The sequence below is a fragment of the Miniopterus natalensis genome, chromosome 7, assembly GCF_054644295.1.
Source record: "Miniopterus natalensis isolate mMinNat1 chromosome 7, mMinNat1.hap1, whole genome shotgun sequence".
NCBI lineage: Eukaryota > Metazoa > Chordata > Mammalia > Chiroptera > Miniopteridae > Miniopterus > Miniopterus natalensis.
Genome location: NC_142087.1, coordinates 11,720,792 through 11,739,850, shown reverse-complemented (window position 1 = coordinate 11,739,850; position 19,059 = coordinate 11,720,792). Strand labels below are relative to the sequence as shown.

At 44.4% G+C, this 19,059-nt stretch overlaps 1 protein-coding gene across 6 annotated transcripts in view; it reads left to right on the top strand.

Annotated features, from left to right (window-relative positions):
• Positions 1-19,059, top strand: part of CNBD2 (cyclic nucleotide binding domain containing 2) — a 53,990-nt gene that overhangs the window by 9,736 nt on the left and 25,195 nt on the right. For 3 of the 6 annotated variants that reach the window (XM_087818761.1, XM_087818760.1, XM_087818762.1), the window contains 6 exons: positions 1,081-1,218; positions 3,562-3,615; positions 7,638-7,801; positions 11,645-11,801; positions 12,309-12,460; positions 15,221-15,359. In XM_087818761.1, the coding sequence (XP_087674887.1) occupies positions 1,081-1,218; positions 3,562-3,615; positions 7,638-7,801; positions 11,645-11,801; positions 12,309-12,460; positions 15,221-15,359 (804 nt within the window). The remainder of the gene's footprint in view (positions 1-1,080; positions 1,219-3,561; positions 3,616-7,637; positions 7,802-11,644; positions 11,802-12,308; positions 12,461-15,220; positions 15,360-19,059) is intronic. The other 3 variants (XM_087818757.1, XM_087818758.1, XM_087818759.1) reach the window with 3 other exon arrangements.

Below are 19,059 nucleotides of genomic sequence, written 5' to 3'. Positions count from 1 at the left end.
AGTACTAAGAAAGTTAAAACAAATTCCCTGTGCCACCTAATATCCAGTCATATTCAATTTCCGTTTTTGTTCCTAAAATGTATTTTACAGCTCTTTATGATGAATTAGGATCCAATCAGGGTCCATATTTTGCATTTGTTTGTATGTTTCTTGAGTCTTAATCTAGAACAGCCTCCATACTTAGGTCTTTTTTTCCTCATGAAATTGACTTTTTGAAGAAACTGGGTTAGGTGACTTGTAGATTGTTTCACATTCTGGATTTGTCTCTTTAGTGCTGAACTTGCTTCCTTATTTGCTGTATTTACTTGTGGGTAGAGGGTGACTGCCCTTACTCCCAGATTCATGTTTGGGATTTGTTCTCAGTTCCAGTTCCAAATTCCCAGGGAAAAGATCAGATGGCTTCATCTTGGATTAGGTGTTATGTTAGCTTTTATTGCTGTTCTAACATATTACCACAATTTAGTGGCTTAAAACTGCAAATTTATTAGCTTACGTAAGTTAGAAGTCTGGCATGAGCCTCCCTGGGCTAAAATCAAGATGTTAACAGGGCTGTGTTCCTTTCTCAAGGTTCTAGGGAAAAATCCATATCCTTGACTTTTCTAACTTCCAAAGACTACCTACATTCCTTGGTTTGCGGCCCCCTTCCTCTGTCTTCAAAGCCAGCAGTGTTGCATCTCTCGACCATTCTCTCAGATCCATCTGATTCCCGAGTTCAGGCTCTCTGCATCACCCCTCACTTCCTGCCACTACTTTTGCTCTTTATTTTCTGAACCAAAGTGAATGACTTGATATTTAACTAGAGCTGTATTGGTGAATGTTTTAACAACTGGCCACTGGGGAGGCAGATGCCCTCATCTGTGGTAGATGCCAGTATTTATGTGGCATAAATAGTCCCACCGTGGGCAATTTCAAGCTACCAAAATGATTTCAACAGTCTTAAAAACTTCCTGAAGATGTAACCTTAGCTCCAGCACACCACCACATTTAAATCCTATTACATTTCACCTTCTGCGCTATCCAGCTTGCTGTTGATGTTTGAAAACATGGTTTCCACTGTTCTTGTTTGTTTTGTTTCCACAGGGGCTGTACAAGCTCATTCTGGATATCATTGTGATGATCCGAGTGTGTAAAATGTTCCGCCAAGGCCTCAGGGGATTCCGGGAATATCAGATCATTGAGACTGCTCGAAGAAGGCACCCAATTTTCTCCTTCTGGGATGTAAGCAGCTGGGCTCAACAGGATTAGCAGGGCTTAAGGGGTTTCTATAAATAGCACCCCACTCCCCAGTCCCAGTTCTGTGCCAGCTGAAAGAAGAGAAAGGGTAAAGCAGAAGGGAGACCCCCAACTGTCATTTAAATTAATGATGACATTTATATTGAAGATGACTTGGATCATCAAGTGAGAGGGTTACCTAATACTGAATCCCAGAATTAGATAGCTTTGCACACGCAGTCACAGGCAATGCTGGACCATACAGGTCTCCACTGTAGCAGCCGGGTCTCCTGCCTTAAACTCTCAGCAGAGAAGGGCAGAGCAGAATGTGGGCTCAGGGGAAGGAGAAAGGGGTGATCATGCCCTGTTCCTCCTTGCAAATCTACCAAGGAGTTTGTCACTCCTTCTCAGTGTGGAAGGCCGGGGGCTGGTAGTGTTCAACCAGTACAACTCCCTCCATGTGGAAATAAATGTCTGGAGTGGGAAAGAAGCCATCTCCATTCCAACAGTGATCAAAAGAGCCAGAAGAAATCCAGTTGGGGCTTTCTAAATGCACACCAGTCATTCATCTTCTCTGCCCTCTTTCCTGCCTCCTTACTTAAACGGGAAGGGAGCATTTGCAGGGCCCTGTTTGCTCTGGGACTGTGCTTTAGAAGGTCCCCATTTCAAATGTTTTATCCCAGTGGTATATCATGAGCTCTTTTTTGACTCAGAAAAGTCAATTACCATTCTGTGAACTTGTTCTGGTACTCCAAAGTTGTCTTCATTGCTGTCCAGGGCTCCAAAATTTCCCCTGCCCATTTTCCTGGAGTGACAGCCTCTGCTTCCTCCCTGCATGTAGCGATTCACTTCAGGAAATTTTCCACAATGGTTTTTGAAGGAAAGTAGCCAAGGAGAGAGAGAGCTAGCAGGGTGGTGGTGATGGGGCAAAGGAAGGTGGTCTTAGATTGGCTTCTAAGGGGCCAGCAGGTAATATAACTATATGTGTGTGGCTGAGTTTAAGATGTAGCAGAGAGAAAGGGCCTGTGGCCAGCTGGAGAAGAAGGGCAGGCCCCATCTAAAGACATTCAAATTAATATATTTTGAAGACACTATGCTCGCCAAACCAAACAAGTCTGCAGCCAGATTCTGCCCTGTAGTTGGGCCATGAGAGGGAAGGGATGGAGTAGAAGAATTGTAACCTGAGAGAGTGAGATTAGGTTTCAGGAAGGACATTCTGACTCAGGGTGCATTGCAGTGGTGAAATGAAGGGCCCTGGAGACTAGGAATCTTTGGTTAGCAGCAGATGCGGACTGATGCCTGGGCAGTTGGAAGCTGGAGATCAGAGTCAGGTTTGTCATCAGGGGAGTGTAAAGATAAACCTAACAATGTTACCCAGTGAGGGTGGCCTTGAGCAGAAGCCTCTCAAGAGCAGTGTATAGGGTCATATGACTACTGGGCAGAGAGCTGAGTGGCTAGAGCATAAGGTCTGGCAGAGAGAGCCAAAGACTGGTTTTCAGTGGAGTATGTGAATCCGGATCCTTCTGAACACCACCTCTTTCCTTCATTGGCCTCTCTGAGAAGTACCTCACGAATACACAAAGGGAGAGGACAGGGATCTGAGTGGGCTCTGGGGAAGGACATGGATAGTTAGAGGTGTCTGAGGGTCCTGGTTTGGCCCAGTATGGTGTTCAGGGCCTTGTTTGCCCTTTTCTTTCACCTACTCCCCTACATGTTTTTCCCTGCTCTCTCTGCCTCCCTCTTTCCACATCCTTTCTGCATCTGTTAGGAGACAGGGTTGGATTAATTCATCCCTAAGACCTCTTATACCTCCTCCCCCTGGGCATCCTCCAGACAAGAACCGTTTCCTTGCTGTGTAATCCTTGGGCAAGTTGTCTGCTCCACTCAAGTCCAAAACGGGGCTTAATATCTGCTTTGGTTTGAAGATGAAACGGAGTAAGATAAGGAAGATGCGCCATGCCTGGCTCGCTACAGGTGGTCAGCGAAGGTTGTCTTCATTTTTCCTTCCTTTTGATCCCTCCTTTCTGTTATTTTCTTTCCTTCTGTACTTCCCCATTTGTTTGCTGCTTTTCCCTCTCCCTTTTCTCTCTCCATGCCTCCTCTCTCTATTCTCCTTTCCTCTCCACACCCCCATCTTTTTCTCTCTCCACAATTATTTGTTGTCACCGCTGGGCCCAAGTCTTGTACTACTCAAGATCTTTTGAGCGGAGGTGGACATGAGAAGTCCAGATGGTAGGTTTCCCATGGCTTCCTGCCTACTGCGATGGTCCAGGTATGTAGAAGGGTTTCAGTGCAGAACTCTATGCAGTCTTGTTGATTCTCCTTCCTGTTCCTTTTTTTTTTTCCCAGAAAAAGAAACAAGGCCGAATCATATTTGATACCATGGACTTCGTGGCAGAGTCGGTATGCATAGTTCTGACCTTGACGTTGGGAATTTTCTTTCAGCATCATGGCCTGGAGAAAGCACCGAGCTGGGCATCAGGACACCTGGGTTCAGTCCAGGTTCTGCACCAGCCCAGTTTGTCACCTTGAGCTAGCCATTTAGTTTCCTCATCTGTAAAAGAGGAAATCTGTGATCCCTTCCATCCTGGCATTCCAATACTGTGAGCCGCTCCCCACCCCAAATCTTTGTAGCTTTATAGCTGAGTAGAACCAGCAGGGGAGAGCTCCTGCACTTGGACCCATGGGAAAACAGCAAAAGGCACAGCAGAGGATATGAGAGCCCCAGATAGAGGAGAAATAATCTGGGTGGTGGGAGAAGCACTGGCCTGTGTGAATTCTGGCTTTACCTCAAACTCTCCGAAAAACGCTGCCACGCTTATCCCTGACCTGGGTGTAACACAGCCATTCTGATGAGGAAATGCCTTATACCTGGGTGAGGCTTTCAACTGTGATTTGTTCTCTGAATTTCAAGAATCATGGTTACCTTCCCGGCCTCTCCCTCCCAAATGCTGGATATTAATTAAAATTTAATTTAAAATTTAAAGCGACCTACTATTCCCAGGGAAGGTTTGAAGTCTTCACCAGGGAGGACCTGACTCGGCCCTGGCCTGGTGCAGCCATGTTGGTTTTTCTCTCAGGGAAAGGGGGCTGGGCAAGGCTTCATAACTGTCACCAGGACGGTCTTTGTCACCCTGGCCCACCTCTTTCTCCCTTTGGAGCCAAGGTGTGGCTTCTGTTGCCTGTCTCTCCTGGGCATAATCTAATTTTTCATGCCCCATTATGTATGAAGCACAATCAAGTCATCCAAATTCTGTTTGTTTCGTTTTTTTTCCAACCTCCCAAACTGGACAGTGTCTGACACTGGGCACTGAAGTTTATCCAAGTTTTGCCCTTCAGACAGGAGAAATGAGGGCCTCTCTGAGAGTCATAGAACCCTAGAAATGAAGGCAATTCCGTGTATAATGGAAGCGAGAAGAGAGCACAAAGGAAAAGTGCATTGTATAGACAAGGCCCTCAGCCCCTTGAATGATCTGATTCTAACACGGGGACAGAGTGGAGACCCAATTTAAAAGCCTACCCTTCCAGTGACTGTGGATGGGTACTGGCTTCTTTTTCTGGTGATGAAGATATTATAAAATCCATTGTGGCGATAGTTGCACAGCTTGGTGAATACACCAACAATCATTGACATGTACACTTTAATTGGTGAGTCATATGGTACAGGAATTATTTAATCAAGCTGATCCACACACACATATTTATACATATATAACCTGCTCCTCAGGGCAGCACTTGGTTTGTGACCAAAAACTAAACCTCAAAATAGTCCATACTGGGGGTCTGTTAACACTAAACTTCTCAAAAAGAACCCTTAGAATTACAGAGACTTAGAATTGAATCATTTATTATAGCAATTGTGAGATATTGGAAACAATGGGTACATTTCAAAAACATAGTTTAAAAAAGAACACTGAGTGAACAAAAGCAGATTGCATAAATGATATCTGCAGCCTGACATGTAAATAAAAACAATACAATTCTATACATATTCTGTGGGCACTTGTGTAAGTATAGAATAATGTATAAAAATGGTAAACTGTTGATGGAGAGCAGATCTGGACGGGGGGGTGACATGGTACAAGGCAATTTTAACCATTATATTTTGATTCTTCATGGAAAATGTAGTCATTTATTACTTGTGTTGTTTTCAAAGAGTTTGTTTATACATAAGAAACAGACAGGAAACAAGTATGTCAGATGTTAATGGCTAGCTCTAGGTGGTGGGATTAAGGGCAGTCCCTTTTTTCCCTGTACCCTTCCCATAAACTAGAGGAACACAGTGAGGGGATTGCTGGCCTGAAGTGAATGAGGGTGAGAGTGCTGAGAAATGGTATTTGAGAAGCAGGCAGGGACCAGGTCTCCCAGCCCTGTTTGAATATATTCCCTTTCCCCTGTTCCAGATAGTTCTTTGAGCTCCTAAGGTAGGCCTAGATCTGTGTCTGGTTGTGGGGGAATACTAGGTTGTATAACATTCCTACCTGCACTTAAGGGGTTAATTTGAATGAAGTTAAGATGATAAAACTTACTGCAGAAGTAAAATGAGAGTCAGTTCTGTAGGGGGTTCCTAAGGATTTGAGGGTCTAGTGAGAAAGATTTCCTGAAGGAATTAGGACCCCAAGTGAGCCCAAAGAATCAGTTTGGTTCATAGAAGCTAGGAGTGTCTGTATTTTGTTATAAATAGACCCTGTGATAGAAATCCTAATGGGTTATTAATAGCAAAAGAGTTAGAAAGGAGAAAGATTGGATTCATACACTTCGGTAACTCTTGCTGTGTGCTAGGCATGTTGTAAGTCCTTTACACATATTTACTCTGCTATTTATACATATAGTTCCTGCTGTTATCAGTAGGGAAATTGAGGCTCAGGGAGAAGTGACTTGTCTCAGGACAGACAGCTAGGAAGTAGCAGACCAAGGTTCAAGCCCAGACACCAGAGGCTGTGAGCTTTTAATCCCTGAACTACACAGCCTACATTTTTTCTCTTTTAAACTTTTTCTTCTTACACTGCCTTTCTGAATGCATATGGAAGGCTTTGGATCTGTTGTTTTAACGTCCAGAATTCTTCATCATGTTCCACTTTCATTTTGCTCCTATGACAATTACTATTCTGTAACACTGCCAGCATTCATTCACTGTTTCCATAAATATTTTGTTGAGTGCCTACTATATGTGAGACCTTATTCTAGACTGGTAAACAAGATAGACGAGGCCAATATCATGTTTATTTTGCAGCTTATTTCTAGAGCACCTTTGTCCCATAAAACTTTCTGCGATAACGGAAATGTTCAAGTCTGTGTTGTCCAGGTAGTAGTCAGCAGACACTTGTAGATATTGAGCACTTGTGTGACTGAATAACTTATTTTTACATAATTTAAATTTAAATAGCCACATGTGGCTACTGGCTACCATATCGGACAGTGCAGTTATAGATTGTGTGTGTGTTTGTGTGGGGGGGGGGCTGGGGAAACGACAGATAATATACTAAAAGGATAATGCGTGGAAGAAAAGGATTCAGAGTTTCTAGGGTGCTGGGAAGGGGGCCCTGCTATTTTAGCTCAGTTAATCCAGTAGGATTTCCCTGAGGACATAGGAGTTAAGAATGAGGAGGAAGGGGCAGCCATATCTATGGGAGAACCCAGGGGGAGAACATTCCAGGCAGAGGAAACACCCCAAGCAAAGACTGCAAGACAGAAGCCAGCTTGACACCTTTAAGAGATGGGTAGAAGGCTAGAGACTAGAGAATGAATGGGGGAGGCAGGAGCTGTGAAGTTGGAGGGGATTAGGGAGGTAGGCAGTCAGACCACATGGGCCTCTAGGAGTTAAGATTTTATCCTAAGTGCAATGGGCAGCCAGTGGGGGGTGTTAACAACTTAAGTACCATTTTCCCAACAGGTGGGAGTAGTGGGTGAATGGGTGGGTTTGCTTACCTACTGGTCCATGAGTCCTGGTTCATGAGGGTTAGCTAATAGTTTCTGTAGTTCCCTGTTCCTTAGTCTTCTGCAGCATGCCGAGGTATAGGCTGGGGCAAGGGAGGTTTCTACTGACTGCACTGAATGTGCTGAGGGAACCCTGGAGCCCAGGGAGCCCATATTGCCGGGGGTGGGGGGAGTAGCAGTGGCAGTATGGTCAGTAGTTGGGGATATAGGCCTTGCCATGTAGCAGGTCTAGGTTCTAATACTGCCTGAGTGTCTTCACCTGTCAGATGGGGATAATAATCATGCCTCACTTCTTGGGCTGGGCAAAGATGCAGTGAGATGGTGTGTGTAAGTTGCGTGTCCTGGCGCGTGGCACACAGTAAGCACTACATGTCAGCCACTGTTGTGTGGGGGGTGGAAAATGTAAAAGAAGCAGTGTGAGGAGTTGCCCACTGGCCCATGGGGGAAACTGCTGGGTCCTGTGTGTCACTCTTGTTCTTTCTCCCCAGGGTTTCTTCCCTCCAAGGGCGATTGAGATAGCACAGAAGATGCCTTCTTGGAGGACAGAGCAGGACATCCAGACCCTTTGTAACTTCTTGCAGGTTATGGATTGCTACCGGAATTACTCAGAGCCCCTGCAGCTGCTCCTGGCCAAAGTCCTCCGCTTTGAACGGTCAGTGAGGGGCATACCCCTTGGCCCCTGGGCTGGAGCTGGGCTGCAGCTGGGCTGGGCAGGAAGAGCCCGGCTGAGAAGGCCATGGCAGGTGTGCCAGCCTCTCTGTGGAGTGTCAGCCGTATATTTGTTCACCTTAGTGCTCATTGTTACAGTCGCAGCACAATTTATCTCATCCATTTATTGAGAGTCTACCCAGAATTAAGGAGCCACTGAATCTGGAGAGGATCTGGTAGGAACCTCAGAAAGGATCTGGTCCAATTCCCTCATTTTTCAGATAAGAAAACTGAGGCTCAGAAGGAGAAAATGACTCATCCTAGGTCACCCAGATAATAAATAGCAGAGCTGAGGCTCAAATCCAGGTCCAAAAAGCTAGAATGGATCACAGATGATTATACTACATCCAGACAGGAACCAGGGCAAGGGTCTTGAACTGGGATGAGAGAAAAATTATATCTGTATTTTCATTAATCTCTTTCATTAATATTTTCTTCAATCATGGATATAGGTAACAAACCACTGTAGTATTAGACATTCTTGTGACATTTTTTTACCAAAAGAAATCACAGGTATTTTCACATTATATCTAATTTGTTACAGATTTCTTAAAAAATAGTTTATCACATCTTTGAAAATATGGTAGTTATTAGATGTGCTATTCTTGTTATTTGGTGCATTAATAAAGAGGCACCCATATTGCTATATCACAAATTTGGGTTTTTGTTAACTGTAACTCTGCTGTATTTTATTTTATACATATAAAATGTTATTCTGTGAAGGCTTCACCAGATTGTCACAGGGCCCATGGCACAAAAAGTGCCACATAAATAACTTGTACTAGAGAAGTTTAAAAGGTACATGTGGAAATATTGCCATTTCCTGGACATTCCAATAGCTTATAGGGGACAGCCTAGCGTAGTATTTGAGGTGAGGCCTGTTTTGAAAAGCCAGGATGTAATGTCACTCTAGGTTTGTGCCCTGATATCTTCCTTCATGGAGGTCACAGTCTAGGACATAATCACAACTAACGATAGGTTACGACCCTTTATGAATCGTGCAGGATCCTTTCCATAGGTAATAAGCCAGGGAGAGGAGGTAATTATCCAGCTGGCTTGACAGAGGGATTTTCACAGCAGAGGTGGCATTTGAACAGGTAAATTTGATAGGTGGAAGTGTAGATAAGGACATTCCAGGCAGAGGGGACCATCTGCTTTGTTCTACCCCAATGAAGAAGAGCAGGTCACTGCTATCTTAAAGTGAGATTCCAGGGCAGGTAGAATGGTGTCATGGAAAGAAAAAGAATCATAGAGATAAAGCCCTGGAATTTAATGCCATATCTGCCTCACTGGGACCTCAGACAAGCCAGTTAACCTTTCTGAGCCTAGTATCCTCATCAGTGAAATGAGGTTAATATGGATTTTATATAGATCGAGAGATGGTGATTGTTAAAGCCAGTTGTTAATTATTGCCAGGACTGGGAATTAGCAGATTAGATAGGATCCCTCTGGTTGCAAGTGACAGAAAACAGAGCCCAGGGGAATGCATTGGTGGTTTATGTATCTGAAAAGTCCTGGGATAGTTCTTCAGCTTCAGGCTCAGCTGGATTTAGGGTCTCAATGTCACCAGGACCCTGTCTGTCTGTCTCCATCTCTTGGTACTTCATAGCATAAGCCAGACTCTTTCTCATGGTGGTGACATGGCTGCTCCAGCCACAGTTCCAAACTTCAATTTTTCTGGTTTCAGTCCCATGAGAAAGAATAACTCCTCCAAGTCCCTCAAGTCAGAGCCTTGAGATTAGTTCTTTATGAACCAGGCTGGCTTCCCTTGAATCAGTGGGCAGTGATGTTCTGATTGAGAATCAAGAAAGGGTGTTTCCCCCAAAGCAAAATCAGGGTGCAGTTAATAGAAAAATGTGACCAGATGCTTGGCAGCAAAAGCAATAGATGTCTACTATAGGAGATTCAGGTTCTAGTGCTGACTCAAGTGTGACTTACTATGTGAACTTCAGCAAGTTGTGGGCTCCCTGAGCCCCACTTTCCTCATCCTGAAAATGTAAATTGAGCTAGATGGTCTCTGAAGGTCTTTCTGGCTCCAGCTCTAGGAGTCTGCACTTGAGTGAACACTGGCTATGCTCTTTTGTCTCCAAAGTCTTATTTCCTGGCAGAATATGCCTGCCTTCTCTCATCTGGTCATTGTCATCTGGCCCATCACCTCTTTCTTACGTTGACATAGCCTCTGGTTTGTAGCCAAACAAACCCACAGCCAGAGGGAAGCCTGAGGCTACTGACTCCAGCCTAATGAAGTCCTCAGTCCATCTGTTCTCTGATCGCTGCCCCCAGGAATTTGTCCCAGGGTCATGAGGCCAGTGGTTGCTCTGGAAGCTCAGAAGGGGAGATATTGCTATGGGCTGAGTGAGAGAGATCTTCCTGGAGGAGGTAGGATCTGAGCTGGACCCTGAGCTCCTTGAAAGAATTTGAATCGGTGGATAAGAGAGGAAAGGTCATTCCAGGCAGAGGGAGCCGTGTGGACAAATTGTGGAACAAAGGCAGTAACAGTTGTCCTGTGCAGAGGGTTGGCTCTGGCTCTCCTGCTTCTGGTAGCTCAGTGAGGAGGGGAAGGGGAAAGAGGAGGACCTGTTGATGGCAGAGCAGAGGCTGGAGTTGAGGAACATGACAGCAGTGTGGAAAACACTGGGGCACTTCTACAAAGGCCACTGATTCATCAGACCTTGGTAGAGACTAAAGGGCAGACTTTGGGCTCCACATTGCCGTCTGGGTAAAATCCAAACTTAGCCCAACTTTTGAAGTTCTTGTGATTGCACTGAGCCAGATTTCTCTTCCATTACTCCCCTGATCTCTCCGTCTCCCGTTTTCCTCTCTAATGGCACTTGTAGTTATTCCTTTGAATGTGCCATGCTTCCAGCCACCTCTGTGGCTTTGGACATGGAGGTCCTTCTGCCTGGGACATTCTTCTGTCTCTTTGTCCACCTGTATGACTCCAGAGATCATCCTAGAACTTTCTCTGGCCTTCCTAAGCTAGGTTAAATGCTCCTCTGTGCTTCTGAATTGGCCTGTGTTTACCTCTCTTTAAGCATTTTTAATCCTTATTTAACTGCCTACTTGACCATAATTTTGAGAACAAAATCTGTGTCCTTTACCACTGTGCCTGACAGACACAGTTGGCATTTATTTAACTTACATTGAATGAAGGAAATGAATGAATATTGAAAGAAGCAAGATTTGAGCATGCATTTGAAATACAGAAACTTCCCTTTGAGCTTAAGAACTAACTCCCAGTTTTCTCAGGACCTGGGTGCTTCTACTCTAAGGGTTCCCAGTTGGGTAGTGAGTTCTTGAGGATCACATTGAGACCATTTCTTTGTCTCTTTCTAGGCATACTCATCTATATTTTACAGACACAAGAAACTGAAGCTCAGAAAGGGGATATGACTTGCTCAGTGGCACATAGCTAGGGGCAGAACCGGGATTGGAATCCTGGTTTGACTCTAAAGCCAGTGCTCTTAATTATTTAGCTACTCATCCATTCTTTTCAGCATTTGCTCATTCATTTACTTCACAGCTGCTCATTGAGCATTTACTATGTACCTAAGCAGACTGACAAAGGCTCTGCTCTCCAGAAGCTTCAGTCTAATAGAGGTGGGCAACTAGATAAGGGTTAGTGAAGAAGTGAAGCTTGATGGAGCTGGTACTGGCCTCTTCTGAGGTCCTTTCTAGTCCCAGCCTGTGCATTAATACTCCAGAGCAAAAAGCACTACCAACTTTCCTCCCAGCATGGACTGACTTTGTGTTGCTACTAGATCACATGGCTATGGTCTTTTCCCAGGTTTGGCCGCAGGCGTGTGATCATAAAGAAGGGCAAGAAGAGCAACAGCTTTTATTTCATCTACCTGGGCAGAGTCGCAGTGACCGAGGATGAAGATGGCAGCAGTGCCTTCCTAGACCCCTGCCCGATGTTGCTGCACAAGGGCGACTGTTTTGGGGTAACGGAGGAAGGGCCTGGCTTCCTGGGGTGGGGTTGGGGTGAGAGGATTCCTGCTAGAACCTCTCAGCCAGGCCCAGTCCTGCCTTATGCTTTGTGCAAGCCACTGCCCTGTTGTGGGTCCCAGCACCCTTATCTGTCAAATGCCGATTGAGTTGGACCAAGAGATTTCCAAGGCCAACCTCTTCATTTGTGATGTTTAAGGAGTATGTTCCCTATATGACCCCTTAGAGATACAGTGATTCCTCAGTGAGGCCTCTCCAGCTTCCAGTCTCTGGCCTGGTCGAGCCTGTTGCCTGTTTTTCCACAGGCAGCATATTAGGAGGGAGGAGTGGGCCCACCGAAAGGGCGACGAGCAGGAGCACAGGGCTGGCCTGGGAACCTGCAGTCTGGGGAGGAGAGATTTCCAGGGAAAGGAGGAAACAGAAGCAGGAAAGAGGTGTGCAAGGCTGCAAGCAGGAAACCAGAGGTAGCCTCTCACTTGCCTTTGCCCCTGTCTACCCAACAGGAAATGGGCCTTCTGAGTTCTTCAGTAAGGAGGGCCACGGTGGTCTGTATGGAAGAAACAGAGTTCTTGGTTGTCGACCAAGAGGATTTCATTGCTAATAAACTGGACCAGGAAGTTAAAAAGGATGCTCAGCATCGGTTTGATTTTTTTAGGTAACTCCATCATCAGCCAGCATCTTCCCTCTGGGTATTTATTAGGTGCCTAACTTTGTCCCAGACCCAGTGGGAAACTCTAGGTGCTTTTCTCTCTGCCTGCAGTGTTCTTAAATACCCATCTCTCACCCAACTTCTCTGTTAAACTCCTACTATACCTTCAGGTCTCAGCTCAAATATCCCTTCCTTGTAGGATACTAGAATGGCTAATGTGTATTGAGTGCTTGCTGGGCTAGGCAGGGTGCTAAGATCTTTGTACTACCTGCCTTATCGAATTTCACATTCAGTTCTGTGAGGATTTTTTTTCCCCTCCCCAATTTATGGGTGAGGGAAGTAAGGCTCAGGATGCAGATGTCCCAGAATGTCTGATTCAGAAATCCATGGGCCTCACCACCCCACCTCACTAACCAACCCCACCTACCCTCACCCCAGAAGAGAGAGGGTACTCCTCAACACTTTTATCACACTGTGTTAAAACTGTAATTTTTTAAAATATCTTTATTGATTTCAGAGAGAGGAAAGGAGAGGGAGAGAGAGAGAGAGAGAGAGAGAAACATCAATGATGAGAGAGTCATTGATCAAGCCTGCAATGGGGCATGTGCCCTGACTGGGAATTGAAACCCGATCGCCTGGATCCTAGGTCAATGTTCAACTGCTGAGCCACTCCCGACAGGGCGAAACTGTAATTCGTGATTACACAATACTTTTCTCTTTTTTTGTTAATCCTTACACAAGGATATTTTTCCATTGATTTTTTTTTTTTTTTTAATATATCTTTATTGATTTCAGAGAGAGGAAGGGAGAGGGAGAGAGAGAGATAGAAACATCAATGATGAGAGAGTCATTGATCAAGCCTGCAATGGGGCATGTGCCCTGACTGGGAATTGAAACCCGATCGCCTGGATCCTAGGTCAATGTTCAGCTGCTGAGCCACTCCCGACAGGGCGAAACTGTAATTCGTGATTACACAATACTTTTCTCTTTTTTTGTTAATCCTTACACAAGGATATTTTTCCATTGAATTTTTTTTTTTTTTTTAATATATCTTTATTGATTTCAGAGAGAGGAAGGGAGAGGGAGAGAGAGAGATAGAAACATCAATGATGAGAGAGTCATTGATTGGCTGCCTCCTGCACGCCCCCAACTGGGGATCGAACCCGCAACCTGGGCATGTGCCCTGACTGGGAATCGAACCCCAATCGCCTGGAGCCTAGGTCGATGCTCAACCACTGAGCCACGCCCGGCTGGGCTCCATTGATTTGTAAAGAAGTAGAAGGGAGGTAGGGAGGGGGACAGAGAGAGAGAGATAGAGATATGAGAGAGGCACATCAATTTGTTGCCTCCTGCCCGCTCCCTGACCTGGACCAGGAATCAAACCTGCAACCCTTTGGTGTGTGGGCTGGCACCCTAACTACTGAGCCACACCGGCCAGGGCTACAATACCTTCTTTATAGTTTATTTGTCTCATCAGACAGTAATCAGTATGGTGGCAAGGCCATATCTGCCCTTGTTACCATTGTAATCTCTGTGTTGTCATAGTGCCAGGCACATGCCAATGCTCATTCAGTTATCTTTAGGGAAGAGTGAAAGTCAAATGAACTGTAGGCACTGGCATTGAAAATACAGGTTGTAGGTTGCAGGCTACAGAGAATCATGATAGGTAGAGCGTCCCTGTGGATTAGAGCTGAGAGAGAGAGCTACATAAAGGGGCTGGAGCTTGATAAGGGGGAACTTAATCCTTAAGGGAGGAGCAGTTCATTTGTTCTTACGGAAAATAGCGCTGGTTTCCTTCCAGCCTTGGCTCTAATGATTATTGGCCATGTGACCTTAGATAGATCACTTCTCCGAGCGTTAGTCTCCTGCTCTGTGAAATGGAGATAATAATTCCTCTCTTCCAAGGTCATTGTAAGGATTGAATGAGATGATCATGGGAAGTGTGTGGTCCATTGCTTGGCACATAGTAGGTGCTCCTTCTGTGGTGGCCCTGCTTTCCTTCTGTTGTTTCCAGACCCTTCTCATCTGGACATGGCACCAACCCCATTCCCCTTTGGTGCTCTGGATGGAACTCAGTGCCCTGACTGAGGTCTGAGTCACTGAGTTCTGAGCTCATAATCTGTTGGAGCTGAGAAAATCTAAGACCATTGGTAGTAGTCCCGTGGGGCCTCATATGAGGGAAAGTAAACATATGTATGTGGTGTGTGAGGTCAGGTGAAAGGGAGATCATTGCTGTGGGCTTTCAACCACAGGGAGCAAAAAGAGGTGAATCCAAATTCTTCCCCAGGGCTATTTGAAGCCAATAGGCCATAGGAGATAGGTAGGAATGAACTGCCGAAATCAAAGTAGGGCCAGGATTGCTGGGCTTGGGGGATGGAATAGCTGGTGAGCTGCAGTGAGGCCTTCTCCTTGGAATGGGAATAGCTTAGTGAGCCACAAGGTTGTGGTCAATGGAGCTGGGGAAAATCTCCCAGAGGGAGGAACAGAAGCCAGAGAATCACAGTTGGTAGATTATATAGGTGTGTTTGAGGAGCAGCAGAGGGGAGTGGCTTTAGGGGCGGGCCTCGAGAAGAGAGCAGAGGGAGCCAAAGGTAGTACGTGGTCAGAGATTGGCTACAGGCTAGGTGATTGAACGGTGTGTGAAATCTTCCAACTCAGGCATTTGCAAGAGCCCAACATGCTCCCTTTCTGGAAATTGCTAAAAGCTGTGCACCTTCTAAGAGCTGTGATGGAGGGTGATGCATTCTAACAGGCTTTTCCCCTCAGGCAGATGGATCTGTTACAGTCGTGGTCTGATGAAAAGCTCTGGAAGCTGGTAACCCTAGGGAAGGTGGAGAAGTATTCATATGGGCAGCTGATCTCAAAAGACATTGTCGAGTCATCCTCCGTCATGTTTGTCTGCAGGGTAAGAGGTCTGGTTGGGGGTGTGGAGCTGGGAAGAGCTTGCCTAATATAATATCCTATGGCCGGACAGATGGGGCCTCCGCACTGTTCTGCAGTACCCGCAGTTGGCAATTGCTGTCTCACTGAGAATTTAATTTATATTTTTTTCTGATCACTAGTAAGATTAATCATGTTTGTTTACTATCTAAATTTTGTCTTTTGCAAATTGCTTTATGTCTTTGCCAACTTCTCTGTTGGTTGACGATGAAAAGAAAATCTAACATATATTGAGTGCTTACTGTGTGCCAGGCTATGTGCTGCACATGGTTTATTTTATTTCAGCCTCACAGCAGCACAGAGAAATTGATATTGTCATTATTCCCATTTCACAGAGGCACGGGAAGTTAAGTGGCTTGTCAAAGGTCACACAGTTGCTGAGGGGCAGAAGCAGGGTTCATCCCAGGTCTGACTCCAAAGCTCTCCTCCTCAGGAGCTGGGATTTGGAATTTGAGTTGACCCTTTCTATCAATTCTTGATTCTGCTCTGACCCTAAGTTCTTAATCATTATTATCATCCTAAGAGCCACCGTTTTTTTGTTGTTGTGTGTGTTTTTTTTGAGGCTCTTTGCTCTTGTGCCAGGGGTTCTACTAGCATAATTTTTTTTTGGCGTGTATTTAGGAATAGATAATAATACATTCACATGGTTCAAAATCCAAAAGGTTCAATCAAGTGGTAAGTCTCCCTTTCACCTCTCTCCCCTGCCACCCAATTTTTTACGTGTCTTCCTGCACATATTCTCTGTATATGTAGGCGAATACATATGTATGGGTTTTTTTTCTTTTTTTCATAAATGGTGTCAAATGACACAGACTGTTCTGCACTTTGCTGTTTCATTTAAGAATATTTCTGTAGATTGTTTCATATTAGTACGTATAGAACTCATTCATTTTTTCCCCCACTTGTGTAGTATTTTACTCCATGGTTGTACTTTTATTAACCAGATTCCTATTGATGAGTATTTAGGTTGTCTCAATTTTTTGTTATTTCAAACAGTGTTTTGTTGAATAACTGTGTACATACTGTCATTTCACTGTAAATATCCACTAAAGCTCTATAAGGAAGATATTATTATCCTAGGTTTATAGACAAGGAAGTTGAAGCTAAGACACTTTAAGAAAAGCCATCCAGCTAGTAAGTGGCAGAATGAGAGTTCTGTCCCCAAACTTTTCTGTTAAACTACCACAGATTTGTCAAGTTTTTTGCCAAAGTCATGACACATCGGTCCAGGCTCAGGAGGGATACAAATATGGAAAAGACTGGTTCTCTCTCCTTATATGTCTCTTCCACCAGATTCTGAGCACAGACAAAAGAATCAGTGTTAACTACCAAGTGATTAGTGCAAACTCTGTGAGTTATAAGGATTCAAGAGAGAGAGCTCTCTAAATATTGGAGGCTTTAAGGAAGGTTTGCTGGAAGAGGTGAGGTGGGGGATGAACCTTGACATTTTGGACCGTTAGGCAAAAGGAAGGGGCAACATTGGTTGTGTGCTGGAGCTGGCTTATAGTGGCCTTCGAGAGCTGATTAGGTTTTCAGGAATTCTGTGAGTCGGTAAACACTATAATTATTAAAAAATTGTATAAACCTATAATTAAATACATTATATTGAAAACAAGAGTAATAAATGCTGAACACTCATCATTTTCTAATGATGTTACTGCATTTGAGTATTATCTATGCTCTTGAGGTTACTTATGTCTGTTGCATCTGTATGGCAGAAATACTGTATACATTGTGCACATTTCTTCTTAACTCCACACTCAGTGACTTCACTCACATTGTTAGCTTAAAATTGGATACTGTGGGAGTATGTACACAATGGAAATTGGCAGACAGTCTAAGTCAGGTCTTGATTTATGGCTTTGCTGATTGTCTTAGGAAAGCTATAGAGAAAATGTTTATAATGCAGGTTATATTTATTAGTGGGTAGAGTCTGAAGCCATTACACTATGAAGAGAAGAAAATTGAGAAAATACTGTTCTAGTATTTAAAAAGTATTATCTGATATCATAGAAATTAGTCATGTTGATGACAGTGAAGTTCTGATACACAGTGATAAAGCTAAAAAAGGTTTCAATTTAATATAATTTATATGAGAGTGACAAATAACTTACCAGTAGATTATAAATCAGATTTAATAATATTGAATTTATTGGGAAAAGAGTGGATTGGGATACAAATTCATTTGTCAAATCATGGTTGAATTGTGACTATAAATCAATTGGCCATGGACATAAGAGTTCAGCAAAAGTCAACAAAAGCGTTCTGTGAGAATCGATTAGCAATATGGAATTTTTAAAAAGAGTATGGTTTATTTTGTTATTTATAAATTGTCTATAACACACCCTTTATACACAGTAAATTTTATAGATTTGTGTACATTTCCTAGAGAGCCAGTTAACCCTAGCAGCACCCAGGATGCGTTTGTGGTATTATTCTGGGTTCAGTCCTTAGAGAACACAGTCAAGTCTAGTTAACATAAGCAGCAAGGGATTTATTGGACGGTATTAAATGGCTAACAGATTTACTGGGGGCATAGAGGGGGCGCTGAAGAAACAGACCTAGACTGAAAATGACTCCCAAACAGCTCCAGATCAGAGTCCAGATCTAGATTGCCAGAGGTGCTGCTGCGCCCACCACATTCAGGAAACCACTGCCTCCACTGGTAACATGGATGTCAGGCAGTTCCAAAACCAAGCCTACCCAAGTGCATCGAATTGGTGGAACCCAGATCACATCCAGAGCCTTAGCTTGGGAAATGTAGTGTTTGGCTTCTGGCCTCTGCACTCAGAAGGGGAGGCGCAGGGTCTGACCCAGCTGGGGGGAATGAGGATGAGACCCTCGCAGCTGAGGGGAGAGCGGGAGCCTGGGCTCATACCAGGGCTGTGCCTGGGTGACGTAAGTTTGGAGAACCCTGATGTCACAGGAGGAGAGAGGGGAGAGAGCCTAGAAGAACTGGTAGTGGAGAGCCCTGAAGACCAACCTGGATCATTTGCAGTTCCTTCCCTTGATATCTTTTTCGTCTTTCCTAAAAATTGTTTTTCCTAAAAAGATTGGGGTGGGACAAGTAGTGAGGGATGTAAGTTCAAGACTTCCTTTGATCAGCAGAATGATTACATCCTGACCAGCAGAACATGGGGGATGGTTCTTAATCTGTTTTGGCCTCCATTTCTTCATCTGTAAAATGGGACCAATTTGCCCCATAAAGTCTATAAGGATGAGAGTTTAGCACATACTCAATTAACATTCATACTCTAATCCAGCGGTTCTCAGAGTGTTGTTGCTGGACCAGCAGCTTCAGAATCACCTGGGAACTCATTAAAAATCAAATTATCAGGTCTGCCCAAGATCTATTAAATCCAAAACTCTTTGAGGAAGGGGGGTCAGTAATCTGTTTTCACAGTCTTTCACGTAATTCTGATGCACCCTAACGTCCGCGAACCTGTGATTTAAGGGAAGAATTTTCACATTTTGGTAAGCGTAAAGAACACCTAGGGTGCTTCTTAAAAGCGCAGATAGATTCTTGCCTTATCATAGAGTTTCTGATTCATTAACTCTGGAAAACTGCATTTTGAACAAGTGAATAGTGTCGCAGGTGATTCTAATGCAGGGGTGCTTGAACTTCATTCTGAGAAAAATAATACAGATGTCACAAACTCATCCTG